Source organism: Salarias fasciatus, chromosome 23 (assembly GCF_902148845.1).
Source record: "Salarias fasciatus chromosome 23, fSalaFa1.1, whole genome shotgun sequence".
NCBI classification, from domain to species: domain Eukaryota; kingdom Metazoa; phylum Chordata; class Actinopteri; order Blenniiformes; family Blenniidae; genus Salarias; species Salarias fasciatus.
The window spans coordinates 25383861-25406526 of NC_043766.1; the positions used below are offsets into that span (position 1 = coordinate 25383861).

The following is a 22666-nucleotide window of genomic DNA, read 5'->3' on the forward strand; positions in this document are numbered from 1 at the left end:
GTCCCTCATTGCTGAAGCTTTATGCACTTAAAAATGCTGCACCACAAATCCCTATGTTATACATTAAAACAAATATCACTGCACGCCAATCACTTTCACACACAAGTCACAAAAGCAAAAAACAGATGCATTTATTTGAGTGCGCAGACAAGGTTGTTAGTCATCAACAAGAGAAAGGGAGAAGGGTAAAAACATAAAATGTCTAACCAGTACGACATGGTTAGTTGTAATCAAACTAAATAATACGTACACAATATACACATGGGAAAAGCGCACTTGTTTAGTCTGGAAGAACACAAAGGACAGAATTCAACATACAATAATCTTTTTTTAATAACAATAGAGAAGAAAGTAAAAACCCTGTCAATCTAACAATTAAATTTGCCTGTAAGGTGCACCTCTGCTATCAGGAGACTAGATGATACAGGAGGGGGGGGGGGAAATGGTTTGATACGTATGCCATGTGATATAATCACAGCACAGCATGATGATGAATGCACCGAAATGTTTCCTATGAAGAAAAAAAAAATCACTAAGACATCCATAAAAATGGGTCAATGTGGAAATAGCAAGAGTGTTCATTGAATGAGACACATTATATAACAAGAAGGGGAACAAACATGAAATTCAAGTATCAAAATAACTAAGACACCGACAAGCTGAAAGGTCAATTTCAAAGGTAGTAAAAACATGGGAGAAAGGACACAGACACAATCAATACATTAGGCAACATTTTGCATTTGTTTAAGGCAGTTGATTAAAAACACTACAAAGAACTAGGCGTCTTCTTCATTCCAAGTTAAATACAAGCCTAGCCCTAACTTGTCACCAGGAGATTTGATGTATAAAATGAACTATGCCTGACTCTAAAACTAAGCACTTTAATTTGACTTGTCTTCAGAGTGAAAAAAAAAAAAAAAAAAAAGAGTTCATATGGACAGCGGTGGGGTTGTGCTCTAGATTTTTGGTCTTCTTCACAGTGAGGTTTGTCAGGGCTTATAAGGCTGGTGCATGAAGAGTGACAGGTCACTTTCAGCCTATTGTCTGGCACAAAATCTAAAAAGGTTGGCACATCATCTGTGCACAGCATGGGAAGGCAGGGGAGCTGGTTTCATCAGCTAACGATTGCCCTTCATGGCCTCCTTGGCTGCCAGGATGAGAGGCGTGAGACTGGAGAGGGGCTTCGCCAGCTTCAGGAAGGGATGCTGCAGGATGGGCAGGAAGAAGAGCAAATTATTAAAATCCAAACCAACTTCTACCAAAATACTATCAAGTCCAATTTTAGAAAACATTTTTTTCAACCTGCAGGAGTTCTTTGCCTCCACCTCTTTTCTCCACATCCATTTCCAGGCAACGGTTGAGGAAATCTCTGAAAACTGGAGACAGCTTTTCAGGATTCTGAAGCTCGGGAGTTCCATTTGTGGCAATCAGGTACAAGGCCTGGTTACGAGGGAGAGGTGAGAGAAGAAAAACAGAGGTCTTAAAATGTACTTTGGGAAATGGCATGTAGAACGTGAATTTAATGAAGTCTGACTTGCAAAACGAGAAATGTTTATAGTCTGGTTTGTTTGATCAACAGCTCATCAGAGATGTTTCAATCTGAATAATCTCGCTCAATGGAAGTTGGTCTTAGCAGACAGTACAGTGCACACAATGAGATGATTTGGGAAAACCATGCCTACTGCACACAAGGCACACTGGTCAAGATCCTGGTTTGGTGGAGTCAAGACTATCGTCAGCTGACACCATCACTGTGGCATTGCAGATGCTGTGGCTAATAAAAACTGTACAGCACATCACCGGGGCAGAATTCCCAGCACTACTATAGGATATTTACACCACAAGGGTCATCAGGACCACCGATAAGGTCACAGAAGATGATACCCCCCCCACTAAAAATCTTCAATATGTCCACATAGAGATCCACCAAAGCAACCTCACCCCTTCACTGTAATGCGGGGGGGGGGGGGGGGGGGCAATGGGTACTCACTCGGAGTTGTCTTTTCAGGTGTTGAGTGCCGCGCGCGGGGTACGGAAGCCGCACACGAACACACTTCAGTAGTTGCTATGGAAGCCCACGTCCAAGAAGTGCTAGCTAGCTAGGTCGCACACTCTCTCTCTCTCTTTCTGCGCCTCCCCTGAAGCCCCATGGCGCCCCCCAGGGGAGGCACGCCTCACACTTTGAAAACCGCTGCTGTAATGCACTAGCAGCTTTGCAGGCATCACCTCTACAGTAAAACGGCAGATCCAGCTTCAGACATGGGCTGAAATTAGTATGTGTGTGTGTGTGTGTGTGTGTGTGTGTGTGTGTGTGTGTGTATTTCATTTGACTAACCATAATGTAAAAACAACAACAGGCCAGGGCTTACAAGAAATTACAATAGAAAAGAGGGAAATGCTTGTTGTGAAGATGTTTTGAAATAAATATCAGTCGCAATTCATTTTTTTACATTTCTTAAAAGTGCGTGATGTGTAGTAATGCTCTTTACTCACTCGCAGTGGGTTCTCGTTAAGGTAGGGTGGCTCTCCTTCAACCATCTCAATGGCCATGATACCCAGAGACCAAATGTCCACTTTGGGTCCGTAGGCCTTCCTGGTGACCACTTCAGGAGCCATCCAGTAAGGCGTGCCGACCATGGTGTTGCGTTTGCTTTGCTCAGGAGTGATCTGGGCACAGAAGCCGAAGTCGGCTGTCGAGGGCAGAGAAGCGAGAGTCTGAGCTTAGAACTAGCACAAGAAATATCCCATGCTTGTCAGGCTGGTGACGGCGGCAGAGGACTTACTCAGCTTGACAGAACCGTCCATCCCAAGCAACACGTTGTCACTTTTAATGTCTCTGTGGATGACCTGGTTCGCATGCAGGAAGTCCAATGCTTGTAAACACTGTAGATGTGGAGACAACAGGAAAGAGGATTGCAAATACAGCTTCTGTTTCGGATTTCAAATAGACTTATGATTAGTCACACATTGCTGGTTGCAAATTGTGGCATTACCTCTCGACAGACAGCAGCTATCTGAGCCTCGTCCATGCAGGTCTCTGTGACCACATCCGTCAGTGAGCCACCAGCCAGATACTCCATCACCACGAACAACTCTTCCCCCATCAGGAAACTTGAACACAGAGACAAACCCACAATCACAATTGTTCCTCTTGAAATTGAATTGGAAAAATGTTTAAAAATAAGATCTATTCACGCATTTTTTTTTTTTTGCCAACACATTTATTAGATATCACTGGACACTCTAATTCACCAGATTTAAAAGCTGTCATTCTGCCGGTTCACCTCCACACCCACCTGTCTAAAAAGTTGACAATGTTGGGGTTCTTCAGCTCCTTCATGACTAGAATCTCATTAATGATCAGCTCCTTCTTTGGCTGCTTTTGTAGGTTGATCTGTTTAATAGCAACCTGGTAACATGAAATACAAAAGATTGTGTTGTCATATTGCAGTTCTACTCATTTTAACAAATATGAAACATTTAAAATGCACTCTTACTGGAAAAACAAGCACTGACATAAACAGAAAACATGTATTCATGAGCAATGAAACATCTTTTTCATTTCCATGAACTCCGCTTCTCTTCTGATACAACTTTACTTGCTTCGGTATGATCATCATGCTGCGAAGGCCGCGGTCAGCACATTGTGAAGGAATATATTAGAGCGATGGGGCAATCACCAACAGTGACACATTAAACACAATTTTTGAAACAGGCATGAGTCTGTGGCATTCGAAAAATTCCACATTGAAGGCCAATCCGGTGTGAAATCACAAGAGGCGAGCTCCACCTCCCCTTCTGCGGTCTGAAGTTGTGATCATCACATTGGAGGCATCATCAGTCAGGCCACAGGCCGCAGCAAGGTCAACTAACAGGTCACACTCCTGTCACTTGCAGACAAATCTCACTGATCAGTAGAAGCCATACTGTTTCAACTGACTGCCAGTTGTCGACAATTTCTGCCAAACTCGCGAGAAAATCCATTTGTTCCTTGGTGGTGACTTTATTTACTGTACTTGCAGCCACTACCAAGTTCTGCACAAATCATATTGGCATTTTGAAGATGTGGTCGAGTCAGGTAGATATGTTTAAGCAGGAGTGTCTAACGCCGACCCCCGGGGAGACACTTTAATGCATGTTGTAAAACTCTTCTGACTGCAAAACACCTGATACCAATGAGACCCTCGCTTATCGGCTTGGTGCTTCCACATCCTCGCACTTTTCTCTCAGCTCCACCGGTTCTTTTTCTGAACTCCTCACAGAACCAGAGCAAACATTCAAGCTTTACTGTCAATGAAACCCGTTCACCCAAACTCTGCACCCATCCAGGGCGTGCTAAAATCATTGCGTTGGTGGATCGGGCTGAATACGGCTTTGTGGTATCTTTTAACGATTATCATTTGAAGTTGTCATAAGACAGCTGCTTAGCTAAAACAAAATAATCCAACATGCTGTGTCTCTAGTTAGGTCCACAAATTTGTTCATCGGTTTTTACCTCTTGTCCTGTGGCGACGTCAATGGCTGTGAATACTGTTCCTGATGCCCTGTGAAAACAGTAAGATGACCAATTTACTTCAGCTGGCCTCTCAAGTTCATCTGCTTATGCACACATCCACCCAGGACTGTAACAGCTATATCTATTCTTCATTTGACACCACTCGTGCTCCAAAGCAGCATGTAATCAGAGAGACAGGGGGCACAGGTTTTTATTGTCATTTCTACTGGAATTCCCTCATAAGTTATCTATTCAGAGGTTAAACTGTCTTAGCTATTTCTTAAATCACTTTTTGAATCAGTAACTACAAAGAAATCCTGCACTGCCTTTATTGGCTAAAATAAGATCAAATCAATTAAAAAAAAAAATCTGTCTCAAAATGTCTTTGCACACAAGGCTGAATATCTACATCAATGAAAACAAAGCATACATATTCTACACTACCATATGTTTTATTTGTAAAAGATCTACACTTACCCCTGGCCAATTTTTTCATATCGTGTGTATTTCTTCTTGGGGTCCCCAATGCTGACTATAGTTCCTACAAACCAGATTGCGATCACAGGTGTTAAAGTTAAGGCAAACGGATGTAGCAGGAAGAATTCACACCACTATACAATAGATCTGATACAGTATGAGTTAAAGATTTACTCAGTTTGTCCATGATCTCCTCATCCGACATCTTGCCCTTCTTCTTCTGTCTGTCTGCAGCCTTTGAGGCAGCATCCTTATCTGGACACGTGCTTGGAGCAGGGATGGGGTCGATAACAGAGATGGTGAGCACCTTTACAAAAAAACAAAACAAAGCAACAGATATCAAACTCAAACATGAACACAATCAAAGCAGGAAGCAAATTAGGAATACATAATGAAGTGGAAAATGAATCACTCAGAATTAATCCACCAGACAATCATGCTGTTGTGAAACCAACAGTTGGGAGGGGACTCACGCTTTTTGTGTGTTCTGGTCTCGGTGCCACAACAGGTGGAGGCGTTTCATCATCGTCATCATCATCAATGTCTTTGATGTTTGGAGATGAGGGTTCAGTGCCTTTTTTAACAGGCTGAAGTCAAAGCAAAGCTTTTTAATGTTCATACAAAAGTAATAAAAGCAGATACTGCAATTTCAAAGTTTCTAGAGACACTTACAGACTGAGGCCCTGGAGTGAACGCATCTTTTTCTGTGATGAAAAACAAAAACAAAAAACAATTATTTAAAATTGTAATAGCATGATGACTTCATAAAACACTGTAGGTAAAGCAAACGCGGTTTAACTTGAATGTAGTCTCACCAGAAGAGGAGAAGCTGAGGTACTTCTGGCGACCGTTGCCTGTAGAGTCGTAGAACTTGAGAACATCGAGCACAGCCTGGGGGTTTTTCTTCTGCTCCGACTTGGTGATGTTTGAAGTCTGGAGTAGTCGAGCCCATTGCTCTGGCATACCCTGGATGTGATGAAAAACAAAATTAGCCAGAGTGATAGTTAAAAGGTTGCACAAGAGGTGGGATTCTGATATGTGGTGGTCGTTTACCGTGAACTCCCCTGTCACAGCATCAAACCCCACATGAATGGTGTGCTCAAAGTCTGAAGGCGAGGAGATTTCTGGACGCTCCTTGTCTTTCTCTTTCTTTCTGCCACCTAAAAGTAAAGAAATAACATAGAAATAGCATTTCAGCCTGAATAAATAAAATGTTTCACAACTGTAGTCAAAATACAACAATCTTTATCTCACTTTTTTCAGCCCCGGAGAAGATTGAGATAATTCCTTTGCGAGGTTTTCTCTCCTCGGGCACAGAAGGCAGTGGCTTTGAGCTGTGGTTGGCCGACAGCGAGTCTTTCCCAGAACCGGTGCTGAAGATTGTGCTGCTCATTCTGACCGGAGGGGCAGGGGGCTTATCTTCGGGGTCTCCGTTATCACACATGGCTGGGAGGTTGCTGTGAGCCTCACTTGGCGGACCAGGCAGGGAAACACGGCGGGTGAGGATGGAGCGGGTGGTAAACAGCGAGGGAGGCAGTGCTCACATCAGCAGGAGGCACCGACGTGCTCATCAACTGCACAAGGAAGGACACTCCAAGCAGTACCTGCAAGAAAAGCAGAACTCTATAAGGCACTGGCTTGAAAACCTAATTTTTCAGCCTGTGCTGAAAAGAATTATTGAAGCCCATTTAAAAAAAAAAAAAAAAAAAAAAAAAAAAACCTACTGCAACGCTATGCTCACTTGTCACCAACAAAGATCCCAAATCACAACAATTCTATATTTATTTTCCCATGAAGATCATAACTTATTTCTAGATACTCATTTTAACATAGGAACTTATAAACACACTTGATAATTTAAAACGGTATAAATCCAGTTTAATTCACTCATATTTCCCCAACATGTTCCACAGCATTGGCTTCCATCTCTTTTCTGCCAGAAGCCATGAGAATCAGGAACAACAGTCCTGAGCCCAAACGCTGCCCCACGCCATCATAACTGCACCATTACTTCAGGTCTTCTGCAGAAATCAAGCAGTCAAAATTTCTGCGCTTTAATGCTATTTTAGTGCTATACTGTAAAACGTTTAATGCCATAACATCTTGAAAAAATAACACAGGTTCGTTTCTTTTTTAAATATGATTTTTACATGAAAACTGTCACCACCAGCAACATTTATTGCAAAAGTTCTGCATGTTTATGCAGATGTACATATAAGTTAAATCAGTTTCCGTTATTATATGATTAGTATATTAAATATTTTTCTTCAAAACTGCAGAAATAATTGTATTCTCACAGAAAAACAAATTTGATTTTAATGTGATTTAAGGCCTTAATTTCCCCAAAAATGGGATGATTAATGCTTTTCAATGTCCTGCAGAAACTCTAAAATTGCTGTCTATATTGTTTCACTTTTTAAAAAATTCTTTTTTAAATAAAAAAAAAAATACATTCCTTTATTTAATCCCTTTTGTTCTATTCTTAATATTATGCCTAATGTTATGCCTACGCATATGCTGCTGCTCCTGAGAAACTAATTTCATTTACATGTGAAGACATTAAAATGACAATAAAGTCCTTGAACCTTGGCACTGAGCATGATGCAGACTGCAGGTAAACATTCCCTGGTGAGAAAATTTATTAGGTGCACATTTTCATGTGTACATCAGTGTAAACAGCTCATCAGCCAGTCACAACTCATTATCAATTTATTCATTTAGACATGGCAGATGAGCTGCTGGGGTGAATTTCAACGTGAGCATGAGAATGGGGAAGAAAGGCGATCAAAGAGACTTGGTTGGGGTAAGGGTTATGGTTATTTTTGCCCGACAGGCTGGTATGAATATTTTACAAACTGCTTATCTGCTGAGATGTTCAAGCAAAACCTCTACAAATCTATGGTCAGAATGGCCAGTGAAAGAGACAACATCTGGTGAGCATTAGTTCTCTAGGGCAGAATGCTTTGTAGATGTCAGAGGATAATGGGCAGATTGCTTGGAGATAATAGGAAGGCAACAGTAACTCAAACAGTAACTCAGCACCAACTCATTACAACCAAGATATGCAGAAGACCATCTATGACCACACAGTGTGCTGAACCTTTCAACTGTTGGGCTACAGCAGCAGAGTATCAGACCAAGTGCCACTTCTGTCAACTAGGAACAGGAAGCTGAAGCTTCACGTCATTCAGACTCACCAATACTGGACGATGTAAGATTGGAGAAAAGCATTACGGTTGTCACATTCATAAGGTCAGAATATGTCATAATCCAAAGTTCCCCAGTCACCAGATCTAAAACCAATAGATCATGCTTGTGATTTGATATTCACATCATGGATGTGCTGCTGACAAATCTGTCTCAGCTGTGTGATACTATCATGTCAGTATGGAAGAAAATCTTATTAATGTTCCTGACACCTTCTTTAATCAATACCACCAAGAATAAAAACAGTACTGAAGGCAGAAAGGGGTTCAACACAGTACTAGAAAGGTTTACCTACCAAAATCACCACGTTCACGATTCGTTGTCAATACAATCAGCACCGTAGGGTTAAATCTGATTGACTAGAAATGTTGAAATGCAGAGCATGAATGCGCAGTGCATACTTGGGATATTATTGCAGTTCAGGGAGCCCGGCGAGACGTGCATATTGCAAATGTGAATGTTGTGATGGAAATACGTTTGCGATATACTGTGCAGTCTCACACTTTTACTCTTATTTAAAAGAAAAAAAAAAAAAAACACTTCAAAATGAGTCTATTCAATCCCACCTATTCTCACTCTGCACTTAATGAAGTCCACTTTGACATTTTGTATCTTTCAATAAATTTTAGCTTCACTGTAACTGACTATCTTCTGTTTTTGGAAGCAATGACAATCTTAAAAGCACTGGTTGCTCTCTGTGTGCAGCACTAATCTCCAAGGTGGCAAAACCCATGGTTTTTTAAAATTTCCATCTATCTTATTCCATCTTACCCAATTCAAGCCCTCGGACGCTGGAGCTCACCCCGGCTAATAAGGGGCCAAGAAAAGGTTAATCTGGACAAGGCCGCCACTCCAGGGCAAAAACAAAGAGACACTGTGTGCAATACTCTACATGAAATTGAAAATAATACACAGTACAGTTTAGTCATATAGATTGACAAATAGATCATTAATCCCAAAGGCTATTTGAATTTTCAGATAAATCAAGATGTAATGAAACAGAACCAAGAAATACTTTCATCTCGCGGTGGTGGTGGAGAGGTTAAACAAGCACAGTGGGTTTGGAGGTCTGCAGGATCAAATCCCACTGCCCCCTTGTTAACACTGTGGGTTCCCCAGCAGGGCCCTTGACCCCAAGATGCTCCCTGAGTGTGGCGCCATGGCAGACGACTGCTCCTAGCAGGTGTAGTTAAGGTTTAGGTCAAAGGTTAAAACAGAGAAAGAATTTCCTCAGGGGGATCAATAAAGTAAATGATTGTTCTATTAGTACTACAAAAAGGTTGAGGAACTGTCATATGTAGCCCGATTATTGGAAAAACAAACACACTGATTCATAAGTTTAATCTTTATGAACTGCTTCCTCTAAGTTAAGATCACAGAGTGCTTGAGCCAAGCCCAGCCGAGTGTGCACAAGGGCAAAGTACACCCTGGACCAGATGTACATTCACATCTGTGGGCAATTTCAAATCAACCTTTAAGTGCATGTAGTTGAACTCTGAAGAAGAAGACCCATACACACAGGAAGAACATGCAAACTCCTCAATAACAGGCCTCAAACTTGGGATTTTCTTGAGGTTCGAGGGCAAGGGAGCTTCTTGCTGGACATCCATCCATCTTCTGAAGAAGAACAGCAGCTACCAATTTGAGAAGGCAGAGCTCAACTGAGACAGGCTGAAAGGCCATCAAAGGGCAGAAACACAGTAGCACACCCCCCATTCACACCTACTGGCAAATTACTGTCACCAATTAACCTCGAAATGCTTCTGTGCTGGGAGGAAACCCTGAGAGATCCCACCTGTGCATGCATGTAAAATAAAAGACAAAGGCCTGGCTCAGTCTCCAACCTACAGTTTTCCTGACTACTACACCACCAAGCACCTTCTTATTGGACAACCATCGTAAAAAGACATAATGTGGACAAGTCTGCCACTGCTACACACTGATAGACAGCCCACCCAAGCAATGACCCAGATGAGACAAAGCACAAATGCTTCCAGAGTCAAACCATATCTGCACCTCACAAACATGAAAAGGCGGAGGAAGAGTTTTTAAATCTTAAATCCTACCTGAAAGATAAAAGTAGATCCCAGATGAGAATAAGAGAAAAAAAAACGGAAACCGCTTTTCTCTGAGTTGAATGAACACAAAAGAGGACGTTTTCCCTTATTGATTCAAAACGTCCAAACACCGACACCGAGCCAGATATTGTCCTAAGTGACGATTCTTCGGCTTTTCTGTTTTCTAAAATGCCCTTCAAGTGAGTGAGACCAGGGGCGGCTAGCAGGCTAACGGGAGCACTTACTACTTAGCCAACAAGTGTGCTAGCTGCGAGCTAACGTTAGCTCGACCCAGCAGACCGAACGGAGCTCTCGGCTAACTACTGTCTGTCACTTCAGGTTTTCCCCGCGGACAAAGCGTCGCTGATAAGCAGTGTTCCGAAAAGCACCCAGCAAGCTGCACAGTCTCAAAAGTCCGCCGGGCTGAGAGGGGTTGTTTTCGGGCTAACGGGAGACGGCGCAGCGGCTGAGCTCACCGGAGATCTCACACACCAGTCAAACTTGTAGAGAAGTTAAGTCCAGGACGATCCTCGACGGCGTGAAAGAAAATTAAAAAAATTAAAAAATCCCTTAATAGTACCCCCACGGACACATGAGGAGTTAGATGGAGCACAACGCGCTCGCTCGGCGTCAGAAATGTGACTCCAACTATTTACAATGCAACTTTTCTTCTATCTTCTTCTCAGCCTTTGGATGATTCCGCTATGGCGAAGGGGAAGCGGAACTACCGACCCAGCCCTGGCCTGTTCAATACCGTTTCAAATGAATGGTGAGTGAGAGGACACTCACTCGCCCCAAGCCCTTAATTACAGCCCGGGTGTGCTCAGCTGGGCTGCCAACGCCGGGAGCGACAATAACACCTTCATCAACACAAACACGGTACAAATACTGACAGTTACAGACAGGATGGAGCTTCACAGACTGGAAGTGACCTTCTGAACACAACAAAATCAGAAACGCTATTTAATGTTTACAACATTTTTACTTAGATTTTTAAGTTAATTGAATCTAATGGAAGGTCACGCACAAATTCTGCCGATATTAAAAATAATTCTTTCACTCTTTCTCTCTCTCTCTAGGGAATATTTTCTTTTTAATTACGAAAAACCACAAGCTCACAATTCTCTGTAACCTCACACTTAACAGTTGGGAAGCTCTCAGCACAACAGCATTACATTACAGCACTGAGATGTATTTGGCATTAATAATTTATTACTGTTTTGGTCTGGCTCATGTAGTGTTTGCAAATATAAGGGGTGGGGTAATGACAACAATTTGGTGTCATTGCCTAGTTCTGCATCTTTTTGTGAGCTAAATGCTCTAACAAGTACTTTGCCTTTAATTTATCCAGGGAGAAACAGGTGCAACAGAAATGTTGAAAAGAATTCTGTCAAATGTTTCGATCCAAACTTATGCAGACAGGACAATACAGTGGCTTTCCACTAACAGAAGTGTAAAAATAGGCTTACATTTAGTGCAATTAATCTTAAAACTACATGTATGTCCGATTCACTTTCAAAATCATCGAGCTCACTTGTCTGATTTCAGATTATAACACGGCATATTCTTCAAACAAGTAGCAAAAGTAAAATCAGTCTCGCTTACTTTACATGTTTTATTGACAGTACAATCTCAACAACATACACATCATTCTCATGGCCTTGTTTTAGACAAAATAATGAAGGGAGACTAAAATGTTTTAAATCTGAAAAATATAATCACTGCTGGACCCGCAAAATAAGACAAATGAACAAATCATTGTTAAGAAGCATTTAAATTTAGTTTTTTGGCATATTAGTATTTGATACATCCAGAACATGACTGATGACCATGTAAACTTTGGAGTTAAAAGTAAACAAGGAAGTGTCTTTGTGCCATATGTTCTGTAAGCTAACACAAAGAGCTCAAATGATCCGATGCTTCCACATGTGCTTGGACAGTGCCATGCAGCAGATCATTGTGACAAGAAGTGTAATCCCGCATACTGGTGCCTCCAATGACCCATCTCCAACTGGTATTGGGAGACTCATTGGGCCAATTTCCTAAAAGACACAAAATAATTTTTGAATGAAAATGAAAGAAATAACAGTGAAGTGTTATATAAAGATGAACTTATATGAAGATTTACAACACATACCTGCTTACGCTGTATTTGAACCCACTGACAATTACTTGAATTGTCAAAAGTGCATGGGGCATCCACAACAGCATGAGGAATGATGCTTTTGACTTCTGTGCCTAGAGGGCAAATAGATATATACAGTACCAAATATAGATAATATGCATGTATTCACTCAATGTGTGATAATATTTAACTCTTGACCAGAACTCATGTAAAAAAAGATGTACTTAAGGTGAAGAATTTTATTTAGTGAATTAAAGTCTATACGATTAAATTTAGTATAAAAACACCATGTTTCACTCTTGTGAAAACAACTATCAATAGTTATAAATTAACTACACATTTGTGTAATCTTTTCTGCTTATGTGTTGCCTTTTAAGAAGAAAAAATACTGACATGGCAAAAAAAAAAACACACACAATACATGTCAGTCATACTTTGATTCCTGTGTTAATGATGCTTTTCTATGTGTGTTTTTTAATATAGGACAATTGATTTCAGACACACAATTGTCTGTAAGGTAAACATAGCAGACTTACATTTGTCTGCTCGCAGCAGCAGCTCTGGAGCCTCTATGTCAACAGATGTGAATGCTTCTCCAACAAAAGAAGGCTCATGGTAGCGCCCGTGAATTGGAACTGTGACTTTCAGCAGTGTTGGAGGTGTTGCATCATAGGAGGGATACACATAGGTGACAAATCCTGAAGTCTTGTGAGCAGGCACCTCTAAGTCAATGGCTGAATCTAGAAGTATCTTGCAGATGTAGAAACAGAAATTACTGAATACTTTTATAAAAGCAGTATAGCGCCACTTTGCAGTATTTTTTGAACTGTTACATTGTGCTATGTTTGATCAGTTCTTCAGAATTAACGAAAAGCAACATGATTTTTGTGTATACTTCACCAACATACCTGCAATTTAAGCTGCTCACTCAGGGATGCAATTTGAAACGGATCAATATACACACTTCTGGGCCATCTATGAACCAGCAACACTTTAACTGAACTGATTGCACCAGGTCTGAGGTCAACAGTAGTTACCAACTCCCTGAAAACAAAATACAAGCACATTATAAGACACACCTTACAACACAAAGGCTTGAAACATTTGATTTCTGAATGATACCTGTGAAATCCATTTTTTCTTAGTTCCACTGACACTGATGAAGATTCAGTCCACTGCCTCATGAGATGACAATGGTCTTGATTCTCATCTGAAAAAACAAACAAACAAAAACCGCCCAGTTATTACATATTAAGACCATTAATAATGCAAAACAAAACAGCAATAACATTTAATTGACACTAAGGTCCCAAAATATGTTTGACGAACACACAGCGCTAGCTTTTCTTTTAAATGAATCCCCAAACCCTGAAAAGTAGAAAATGCATTGGATTTCTTTTTAAGGTGATCAGTCACATAAAAATAAAATCTATGAGATAAATGAAGTAACCTTGACTTATTGAACAGCAAAAACGTGTAATTGTCAACATATAACTAATTTTACGTGAAGGACTGTCTTTAGTTATGTCTGTAGTTTATATTACGCTGAAATAAACTGAAAGAAGAGGAAGTCTGACGATATACGAACCTTTTTCGGCAACGTAATGACATGTTGATAAAGAGGCAAAAACAGAAAACAGTAAAAGATGCATTAATATCTGAAAAAACAAATATTGTTACAGAGCGTATTTCTATTTGTAACGCCACAGCTCTGTTTACGGAAATAGATTTTTGAAAGACCCTCTCGGAGTTCTAAGGAGACTTCAATAGCGCCTGAACACAAACAGAAAAACATACACACCTAACAAACCATTTACCAAACTTTAAAAAGATAAGGCTGTTTTCTTAAATATTACTTAGAATATAAGTTTAGTCGCAAAACGTGAAAAGAATTCAGGATCATTACATGATTCATTTTAGACAGGCATTCGTGAAGACAGAATGGCATTAACTTGCTTGACGTAAAGCGCACAGGAAACGCAGCGTCGGTAAATGAAGCTGTAAATAACGAAATGACTGCTAATTGCGATTGATAGACGCGTGAGTTTATGGCTTACTATGTGTAAACTTCGGTCAGTTTATAGTAGGTTCGAAATATAACAGGATGCGTTTCAAGGCAAAGCAATGTGGAGTGCAGTTCAGTCCTCCGTCTATTGTTTTAATTTATGAGCGATCAGACATCAAAAAGCTCCGAAAGAGGATAATACCTGTGAGGAATTTTTCTCAGTATTCCGGTAAGCAAACCCCATTGTGCTCCAGCTCATACATCTACCGTATTTTATTTTATATCGTAAAGCAAATACAATCTGGGAATACGCGTCGACATCCGAAAGCTTTTAAGTTTACTGTTGCCATGGCCACACACCAAATTAACTTGCTTATGTGTAACGGAACACAGGTAGTGCTCTGAAATTGGGAAGGAGTCCCCTTCCCAGTGCTCATCAGTGGTTGGCAACCACATGCCAGTTTCACAGTTTCATAGGATGATGAGGCGTTGCCTTCCCTGAGGTTATCAATTATAATCAAGTCTCCAGTTTTGATTATTGATGGAAATATTTGAATTCACTGTAATGTCACTTGGAGTGATCAACCAGAAAAGGCCTGAGAATGAGTCCATCAGAAACAAATCTCATGTTGGACAGTTTAGTGAGACACATGGTTGTGGTGGTTAGGTTGTTTATGTAGGAAAAACAATTTGTTTAGGGTGAAGTTTCTCTGGATACAGCTGCCAATCAATAGAAACTCATAAATGCTGCAGACAAGACTATGTTGTTACGATCCCTAGCTGGAGCCTACCACGGTTTGCAGCCTTGAATGAAACCTAGAGGTGCCTCTAAAAGGAAATGTTGTGAACCACCACTTTATTCTAACATTCCTTAAACCCAAAATATAGTTCCCAAAGCATATAATGGTTGCATTTAATTATCAGCACAGATCTGTAGAATTATTAATATCGTTGAGACTGGTGGGGCTCAAAAAAAGAACAATCAAAACAGCACATGTATACTGAAAAGCAATAGTAGACAGCTTATATGCATTTCTTTCCATTTGTTTTCAATACATCTATGTAGTTGCCGTCTTTGAAAAGTAGTGGGCACTTTTGTTTACAAGAGAAACTTTAACTTTTGCTGTTCTTTCATGTCATCATCCAGATTACACCGTGGCTGCTGAAAGGCTGAAGAACCACCCTCGGCACAAGGACTATCTGGAGGGCGTGTCCCAAAACCAGCTGGAGAAACTCCACATCATCCTGCAGGATCATTTGAAGGGAGTCAGCCTGAAGGAGAGCCTTGCTTCATTTCACCTGGACCCCAACCAGGACCTGAACAAGCTGGATGACGAAGAGCTGGCCCGCAAAAAGGGACAAATGGACGAACTGTTTGAGAAGAACCGCATGCACAAAGATGACCCCAACTTTGTTTATGACCTGGAAGTTGATTTCACAAAGACCACCAATGAAAAGTGCAGCTGGGATGAAGATTCAGATGATGGATTTTGAAACTCTCAATGTAATTTTAGATCAAGTCTTTAGCCTGAAAACCTGCAGGTTACAGGAAATTTACAAAACTTCAAAAAACTTTGATGACACCTTGTTCTCTTTTGTCTGGGAAATGTCTTTTGACATTGAATAAACTATGATGCTTTCAGCGTCAATTTTGTAAATATGCTTAAAGTCTGTCATTCAGTACTACTGCTAGTTAGGCTCACTTTATTTGTAGAGATTCACAATATTCACCTCACCTAAGGTTTGTTCATATTTTATTATTAGTAGTATTAGCAGTAGTATTAATGTAATATAGTTAAAATAATTATCTTTATACAATACTGATCGCAATTAAGCCCCCCCCCCCAAAAAAAAACAAAAAAAAAAAAAACTTTTTCCTGACCTAAAGCAAACTGAACACTGTCACTGAGATAAGCAGGATTTAGAGCAGAGCTGGTGAATGAGATGTAAAGATAGTACAGGTGTATGCATAGAAGCTTGTGCAACAGGTAGATATGTGGGAATGACCATGAAACTCCATTACAGAACAACATTTTTGAATCAGGCAAAACTGCCAGTGAAAGGCCTGAAATTATTTTTTGATAATAATAGTGAATCTTTATTTGAAAAATACATATTTTTCCTTTTTTTCTTCTTTTATACAAAATACAAAGACTTTGGTTCTTGTGTTTGTGGCTTACAGCTAATGAGAGATATTCACAGTCCAATAATCAACAAGATGTGAAATTCCTTTTAAATATAATCTGACCGTAAAACAGAATATAAGCAATACAACAAATATCTCTTTGGAAAGAAAAATGTATACACAAAATAGTTTCATATTGTGCATCTCCTTATATGGTTTGAAGTTGCGTACTATGGCAAAGTTTTACAATGAGAGCGACTATATCATAAAACCAAGCCTGTAGTATCAAACCTCTTCAGGGGAAGATTTTATCCAAAGTGCATAAATACCTCATTCAACTGATTAAAAGACACTGACTGACTGACCATTAGTACCACAATACATTCAAAATTGTCGCAGGCTATTTTAAAAGCTCAAAGAGTAATTGACATTGCTTTAGACTTTGGGTCAAAACCAGTTTGTTTTACATGGGTATCAATTGCAGTCATTTATCAGTGCTGATGTAACTCCTACAGAGGTAGTAACAGATAATCTGACACATAACTCCATTCACCATGTCCATTTTGGTAAGGATTTAGGTGTTTAAATCATAAATTCTCAGCAGGCTGGTAATTGGTTTAAAAAATAATTACTTAGAAAACTCATCTTCAAGTATGCTAAAGCCACATTCTGGGACTTCTTAGCTTAAAAACACAAACAGTAGCGATAAAGACAGGACTATCTGATTGGTAATAGCTTGTGAAACTCTCCCACCAAAACCAGCTAACCAAAAGGAGATAAACGACAAAACGATGATTTGAAAGTTACTGGACAGAGCCATAAAAAGGGAGACAATGGTGTCACAAGTATTAAAACCCCAAATCTGAACTGGGCCTTTAAAGAAAGCTGCATGTACGCACTATCTCTATGGAGAGTTATAATAACTGAAATATGTATGTAAATATTACACTATCAAAAGACACGTGTATGCATAAAAAATACATACATTCCGCATTTCTGAAAGTTATAAATCTCATTTTTTCTTCCTGTCTTGGGTGCATCGTGGACAAAACCTGCCAGGTTCAAAAGAGAAAAAGAAAATGAAACACTGAACACACAGCAAGCAACTAACTAGCATCCTCTGATCTAAAAAAAAAATCTCACCATTTCCCTTTGGGTTTTGTAGCAAGATCAACACATGCAAAGTGGAACCATTCAATGGGACACTAAAGAATGAGAGAAAAGACTGTCAGGGTTATGGGATTTATACAATCAAACTGATTCTCACAATTAAAAAAAAGAAAAAAGGAAGCGTAAACCTACATCTGGGTTATCACATCCAATCATCTCGCCATAAGACACCTGATGACACAGACAGTAAGTAGGCTCGTTGGGATCAACCGGCATGTCCAAAACATCTGATGGTTGCATAGGCAGGAGAGCGTCACTCAAGTCAGGGCTACAAGATAAAAGGAACCGGGAAGATGTGTGTTAATAGTTCACTGAAGTAACAGTTGACATTTGTTAAACCATAACTTGAAAAGAACCACAACTTCACCTATTTTTTGTCTTTTTCTTTTTGTGAGTAACTTCATCAGAACTTTTTCTTCCTCGCCGCCGGGATCCACGCTTCTCTTTTAAACCCCGTACATCGCCTTCTGAGGAAAAAGTTCAAGTTAACAACACTTCAGATATACTTTGGAATGTTTTACCAGAGAAGTCTCTCTGCCAGCCGACTTACTTTTCAATACCCTTCCATCTGCGCTTTCATAGCCACTCCCTTCCAGTTTCTCCTTGAGTTCATTCTCAAATCGTGCGAGATCTGCATCCAGCCTGCGGATATGTTTATCTACCTACGGTACAAAGATTTTATGCACATTACTAACATAGCAGTAAAATGACATCAACCAGCGCTTCAAAGTTCAATTTATTATGTTTACATTCCCCATGTGCACAAAAAAACCGGTTAGTGAGTCATTACGGTCTTACCATTTCATAGGTCTGCATTGCCAGCTGGACTTTGTCATCGCTGAACTCTTTACACTTGCTGTAGGCATTCTGAATCTTCTGCAGGTGCTCCACTCGCTGCTCCGAAGCAAGGTTTTTCACATTCACTAGGTACTCTTCAGCAAGTTTGTTAATTTCTCCTTTCTTTTCTGCACATAAATATAATTACAGCAGACAAGAAAACATTGTTAATGACAAAACTGTAAAGGGGAAAAAAAACAGACCATGTTAAGACACTAAAAAGATACTTTTATTGTATATTTGAAGCATATATGCCTTCCCACCACACTTGTGTTTAAGGCTTATAATATACAGCTCTCAAAATTTCTCCCTAGTTGAGGTAAAATCTACCATTACACTCCCGAAATAATATGTCTGTATGAATAGTGTCTAAATCTCAGTTAAAACTTAAAAATAACCAGGTGAACAGAGATTCATGAGTGGGGTCATTTTGAATGTCATGAATCTCCCATGATGCTTAGTTCACCAAGGTTATTATTTTGAGGCGTCAGGGTGTATATTTGTGGCCGAGATTGATTTATTTTTACAAAATGTACAAAAATAAAATAGTCTTTTGCAGTGGCTCTACCTGAAACAACAAACTGTTAAACCATTTTAATATTAATGCATTTTCACATGGAGAAAAGAAAAGTAATTTTTGCCACATTTGAACCTTAAGAATGTGAAAGCAGTGAGCATATAGCTAAAATTTTAACAAACCTAAATACGCCATTAAACTAGATACAGATGCCAATGCTTTCATTTTTCTTTCTTTTTTTATTAATCCTTGTGGTTGAACTTATACTTCTCAAACTGACACCATAGTAGCAAGTATAAAGTTTTTATGGTCTTATCGAAGTTGTCCATCTCTGATTAAAATAATATTTTGATATGAAATAATCACCTTCAGTCCTGTTATCCAGATCCCGCATCAATGTGAAGTTTCTTTGTAGCTCACATGGTAGATTTTCTATACCTGGAGAGAATATAAAACAAAAAATACATTATTATCCAACAAGTTTATTCAGTCCGTTTATCATGTTGCCTTCAACAATAAACCTGACCTAACCATGACCCGTAAAGTATGCTATTTGGTAGAAAATGATTCGAACACAACATCGTCAAACAAATATACTTTGGGGAGAATTATATTTTTCATATCGATATTCAACTGGGGGCTGGTTTCGCACCTCACTTACAAAAACATGACCATGTCATATTAAATTAACCAGACGTGACGCACTTTAAACACCCCGCCCTAAAGGGTCCCAGAAACGCGGCAACAACAGGTTGCTACAACATATGTCACACTGAAACAAACATACAAACCAATGAGGCGAATGAAATTCAACCGCATGTTGTCAACATGATACTTTAAAAGTAAACTTAGTATGAACTGTTGGTGTGACATATAAACCGACGCAGCGCTCACGCTGTTAGCGAGCTACATCCGTTTACCCGTGTGACACGAGAAACAAGTGATCACATTGGCCTCTTAGAAAATCCCAAACCAAATTTTAAGTATTGTTAAACTTTATCTCGGAAGTGTTTTCTTTTTAAGAAAAATAGGCCAGTTTGTTAGCTTGCATGCTAATGACCCAGTAGCTTGCTAATGCTAAGTAACACACTGTCGCCTGTACTTCACCGCTCCCAAACTCACTAAAACCCAATATCAACCAGCATTTACGGGTTCAAAACACATGTACGGGACTGATACTCACTGTCGAGAAAATGCTCCAAGTATATTGCTGTCGCCATTTCAGCTTAGCGGTTTGGCTCCTGCGTTACTGTCACTCTTCTCCCACCGACTGCCGCGGAGACGATGGGTTCGTTTTGTGACCCTGGGTCTCCCGTCGGTCAGTCAGTGGAGATACTTGTTTTTCGCCTGCAGTCACACACCGCCCTGGGAGCCGGCGAAAACGACGTCCACTGACACTATCGGAGGTGTTGTCTTCCCTCCAACACTCAGTCAGTCCTCGGAGCAACTTTTTTTCTGTACTGGCGTGAGCTTGTTCGCCGCATGCGCGCCTCCGACCCCCGACTGTGCGGAAGTTTCTAAATCAAACGGAACTTCAAGAGCTCCATTCAGTCGCTGTAAAGTACAGCAGGGGCGGGTCCAAAGAATTCCTAGGAGAGGGCACAGGAGGCACAATTAAACTCCGAGGGGGCACAGAAGAGGAAAATGAGTTTGTTTACTTTACCTTAAAAGTTATTGTAGGAGTTTAATTCATCCTGCATGTTTTAGGCTTCTCCCAGATGCAACACAGGTGATTGCAATGACAGGTTTGAAGATGCCATCAACATGAGATTCTGGTGTATTGAAGCAGAAAACCATCTAAAACATACAGGATATCAGCCCTTGAGGGCAATTACAATATTTCACATTTCTTTTGGAGAACCCATAACTTACGATTTGAATATCTCATTGTTTTTAGGATCTTGGCATGTTGAACATGTATTTGTCTACAGTCTTACGTTAACAGTGCTCGATTTGAGGCCGAGATGTCCACTGGCCCAAATGGTTTTTCAGAAGATTATCATTTAAACTGAAACCATGCACGGCTGTAGTTTACACACATTAAAGTAGCTAGAGGCATGAACAGCCTGAAGGCCAGGACCAGACTGCCAAAGCCTTATATGGCCCAAGGTATGACAGCAAAGTGGGAATAAAATTACAGAATAATCAATCATTTTGATTCTTCAAAAACTGTTACTGCTGTTGATTTATTTAGTATTGCACTGTTTTTATAAGTGTAGTAGACATTAACACAACACTGAACCAATAAAGCAATGAGGATGAATGTGGGTTCATTAAGATTTCCGGACATTTTATTGTGTTTTGCTGCACCGATCTTCACCAAAAGTTTCTTGGTGAGATTTATTTTTTTCCCCTTTTTATATTTTTTAAAATGTATTTGATTCACACTCTCCTCTCACAGTGAGAGGCCATGGGGTGAGATACTGGCCAGGCCTCTGTGTGTGCAGTTTGCTTGTTCTCCCCATGTGTGCATGGGTTTCCTCCAGGCACTCCAGTTTCAGCCCACAGTCCCAAAACATGCACATTCAGGCAATTGACTATATCAAATAGTCACTAACTGTGAGAGTGTGTAGGTTTCTGTCTCTCTGTGATTGTCCTGTGATGGACTTCCTACCTGGCCACGAGTATCCTGGGATCCCTGTTAACTTTGATTGACTCCAGAGACCAAACAGGTTATAAGCAGTACAGAAGAAGGACTTGTAGCCTCTTGCATTAGAGCAAGAGATACATTCATATTAAATTATTTTTTCAAACTTTTTATTATGATACCATTGGACTGGTATATCCGGCTCAAGATCAAATTGGGCTGTATGAGTTTGACATACCTGCATCGTTCATATAAATGATTACAACCCTTGCATTTGTTCTTCTCTTTTCTAAACCAGCATTGATGTGTTATTGTTGCAGAAGACCTGTGGAAGAATGTCTTTTAAACTTCCAAATATTCCGAGCCCAGTTAAAGGTAAAACTGTTTCTGTCTTGAGTGTCTGAGGCACACACACCCACACATGCTCCATGTGAGCACATACAGGATCCAAGAGCTTTAACAAGTGCGCTCTCCCTCTGTTTTGCTGGTATTTTCTGCTCTCAGCAGTCACTGAAGTACCCGCCCCCCCCACTTTGCAGACATATGTAAGTAGAGTTCTCATCGACTGCCAAGGGTACATGTCTTTAGGGCCGCCATCTTGGATGGGCCCCCTCTTTAACTTAAATGCATTCACTAATATTGAGAAAGGAGGCATTTACACAGTGAAAATAATCACAAATCATTAACTCTTCAATCAATTTTCATGTGGTTTGGTTTGTTACAAATCATTTACATGTAGTCAGGCCAGCTGACAACTCTGCTGGGGCCCAGGGCTATAAATCCGAGATAGGCCCCCCTGTCCAGATCTCCAGACAGGACCTATTTTAATGAGGGGCTAGTTCTGCCCCCACCCTACCCCTACCCTTATTGGTTTGACCCATTATTGGTGGGCGTGCATGTAGGTATGACACTGGATTCTATCTCTCACTATCTTTCAGTCTCTCTGTGTGCTGGCAGAGGAGAGGACGCTGGCGTTGGCTGTTCGCCGCTTCTCCTTGCCCACAGCCTCTAAATTCCTCACAGACTCTGTCTACCTCCTTCCCCTGGACTGTGTTTTTCATCAT

At 40.3% G+C, this 22666-nt stretch overlaps 4 protein-coding genes across 5 annotated transcripts; 1 reads left to right on the top strand and 3 right to left on the bottom strand.

The window, feature by feature from the left end:
• Positions 1–115: 115 nt before the first annotated feature.
• On the bottom strand, positions 116–10981 carry pak2b (p21 protein (Cdc42/Rac)-activated kinase 2b). The gene is made up of 15 exons (XM_030082993.1): positions 10713–10981; positions 6227–6576; positions 6026–6132; positions 5788–5938; positions 5645–5676; positions 5446–5559; positions 5147–5279; positions 4973–5036; positions 4496–4544; positions 3297–3409; positions 2994–3111; positions 2784–2883; positions 2494–2690; positions 1303–1440; positions 116–1205 (listed from the first exon to the last, which is right to left on the bottom strand). Exons 2-15 carry the CDS (start codon positions 6414–6416, stop codon positions 1119–1121), a joined length of 1593 nt encoding a protein of 530 aa, XP_029938853.1. The 5' UTR covers positions 6417–6576; positions 10713–10981; the 3' UTR covers positions 116–1118.
• cep19 (centrosomal protein 19) lies at positions 10866–15993 on the top strand. 2 transcript variants are annotated; one of them, XM_030082998.1, is made up of 2 exons: positions 10866–11005; positions 15514–15993. In XM_030082998.1, exons 1-2 carry the CDS (start codon positions 10894–10896, stop codon positions 15858–15860), a joined length of 459 nt encoding a protein of 152 aa, XP_029938858.1. In that variant the 5' UTR covers positions 10866–10893; the 3' UTR covers positions 15861–15993. The 2 variants fall into 2 exon arrangements, with proteins under 2 accessions (XP_029938858.1, XP_029938856.1); XM_030082996.1 differs by lacking the exon at positions 10866–11005 and adding an exon at positions 14330–14595 and having other exon boundaries at positions 15514–15991.
• pigx (phosphatidylinositol glycan anchor biosynthesis, class X) lies at positions 11834–14109 on the bottom strand. The gene is made up of 6 exons (XM_030082995.1): positions 13950–14109; positions 13484–13571; positions 13270–13405; positions 12898–13111; positions 12374–12474; positions 11834–12278 (listed from the first exon to the last, which is right to left on the bottom strand). Exons 1-6 carry the CDS (start codon positions 14011–14013, stop codon positions 12141–12143), a joined length of 741 nt encoding a protein of 246 aa, XP_029938855.1. The 5' UTR covers positions 14014–14109; the 3' UTR covers positions 11834–12140.
• An 808-nt stretch (positions 15994–16801) lies between the features above and the next one.
• On the bottom strand, positions 16802–20529 carry ing5a (inhibitor of growth family, member 5a). The gene is made up of 8 exons (XM_030083676.1): positions 20199–20529; positions 19382–19453; positions 18460–18626; positions 18212–18323; positions 18029–18128; positions 17794–17929; positions 17635–17696; positions 16802–17543 (listed from the first exon to the last, which is right to left on the bottom strand). Exons 1-8 carry the CDS (start codon positions 20233–20235, stop codon positions 17504–17506), a joined length of 726 nt encoding a protein of 241 aa, XP_029939536.1. The 5' UTR covers positions 20236–20529; the 3' UTR covers positions 16802–17503.
• Positions 20530–22666: the final 2137 nt, after the last annotated feature.

What these genes read in the sequence shown, in the direction of transcription:
- pak2b (XM_030082993.1), bottom strand. Translation starts at nt 6,416, where the DNA reads ATGTGTGATAACGGAGACCCCGAAGATAAGCCCCCTGCCCCTCCGGTC. An exon ending in GACCAGAACACACAAAAAGC is followed by an intron (nt 5,280 to 5,445) that starts GTGAGTCCCCTC and finishes TTTTTTGTAAAG; the next exon opens with GTGCTCACCATCTCTGTTAT. An exon ending in TTAACGAGAACCCACTGCGA is followed by an intron (nt 1,441 to 2,493) that starts GTGAGTAAAGAG and finishes CCTCGTAACCAG; the next exon opens with GCCTTGTACCTGATTGCCAC.
- pigx (XM_030082995.1), bottom strand. Translation starts at nt 14,013, where the DNA reads ATGCATCTTTTACTGTTTTCTGTTTTTGCCTCTTTATCAACATGTCAT. An exon ending in AGAAAAAATGGATTTCACAG is followed by an intron (nt 13,406 to 13,483) that starts GTATCATTCAGA and finishes TTTTGTTTTCAG; the next exon opens with GGAGTTGGTAACTACTGTTG. An exon ending in TTCAAATACAGCGTAAGCAG is followed by an intron (nt 12,279 to 12,373) that starts GTATGTGTTGTA and finishes TGTGTCTTTTAG; the next exon opens with GAAATTGGCCCAATGAGTCT.
- cep19 (XM_030082996.1), top strand. Translation starts at nt 14,466, where the DNA reads ATGCGTTTCAAGGCAAAGCAATGTGGAGTGCAGTTCAGTCCTCCGTCT. An exon ending in GAATTTTTCTCAGTATTCCG is followed by an intron (nt 14,596 to 15,513) that starts GTAAGCAAACCC and finishes GTCATCATCCAG; the next exon opens with ATTACACCGTGGCTGCTGAA.
- ing5a (XM_030083676.1), bottom strand. Translation starts at nt 20,235, where the DNA reads ATGGCGACAGCAATATACTTGGAGCATTTTCTCGACA. An exon ending in CAATGCAGACCTATGAAATG is followed by an intron (nt 18,324 to 18,459) that starts GTAAGACCGTAA and finishes TTTGTACCGTAG; the next exon opens with GTAGATAAACATATCCGCAG. An exon ending in ACAAAACCCAAAGGGAAATG is followed by an intron (nt 17,544 to 17,634) that starts GTGAGATTTTTT and finishes TGAACCTGGCAG; the next exon opens with GTTTTGTCCACGATGCACCC.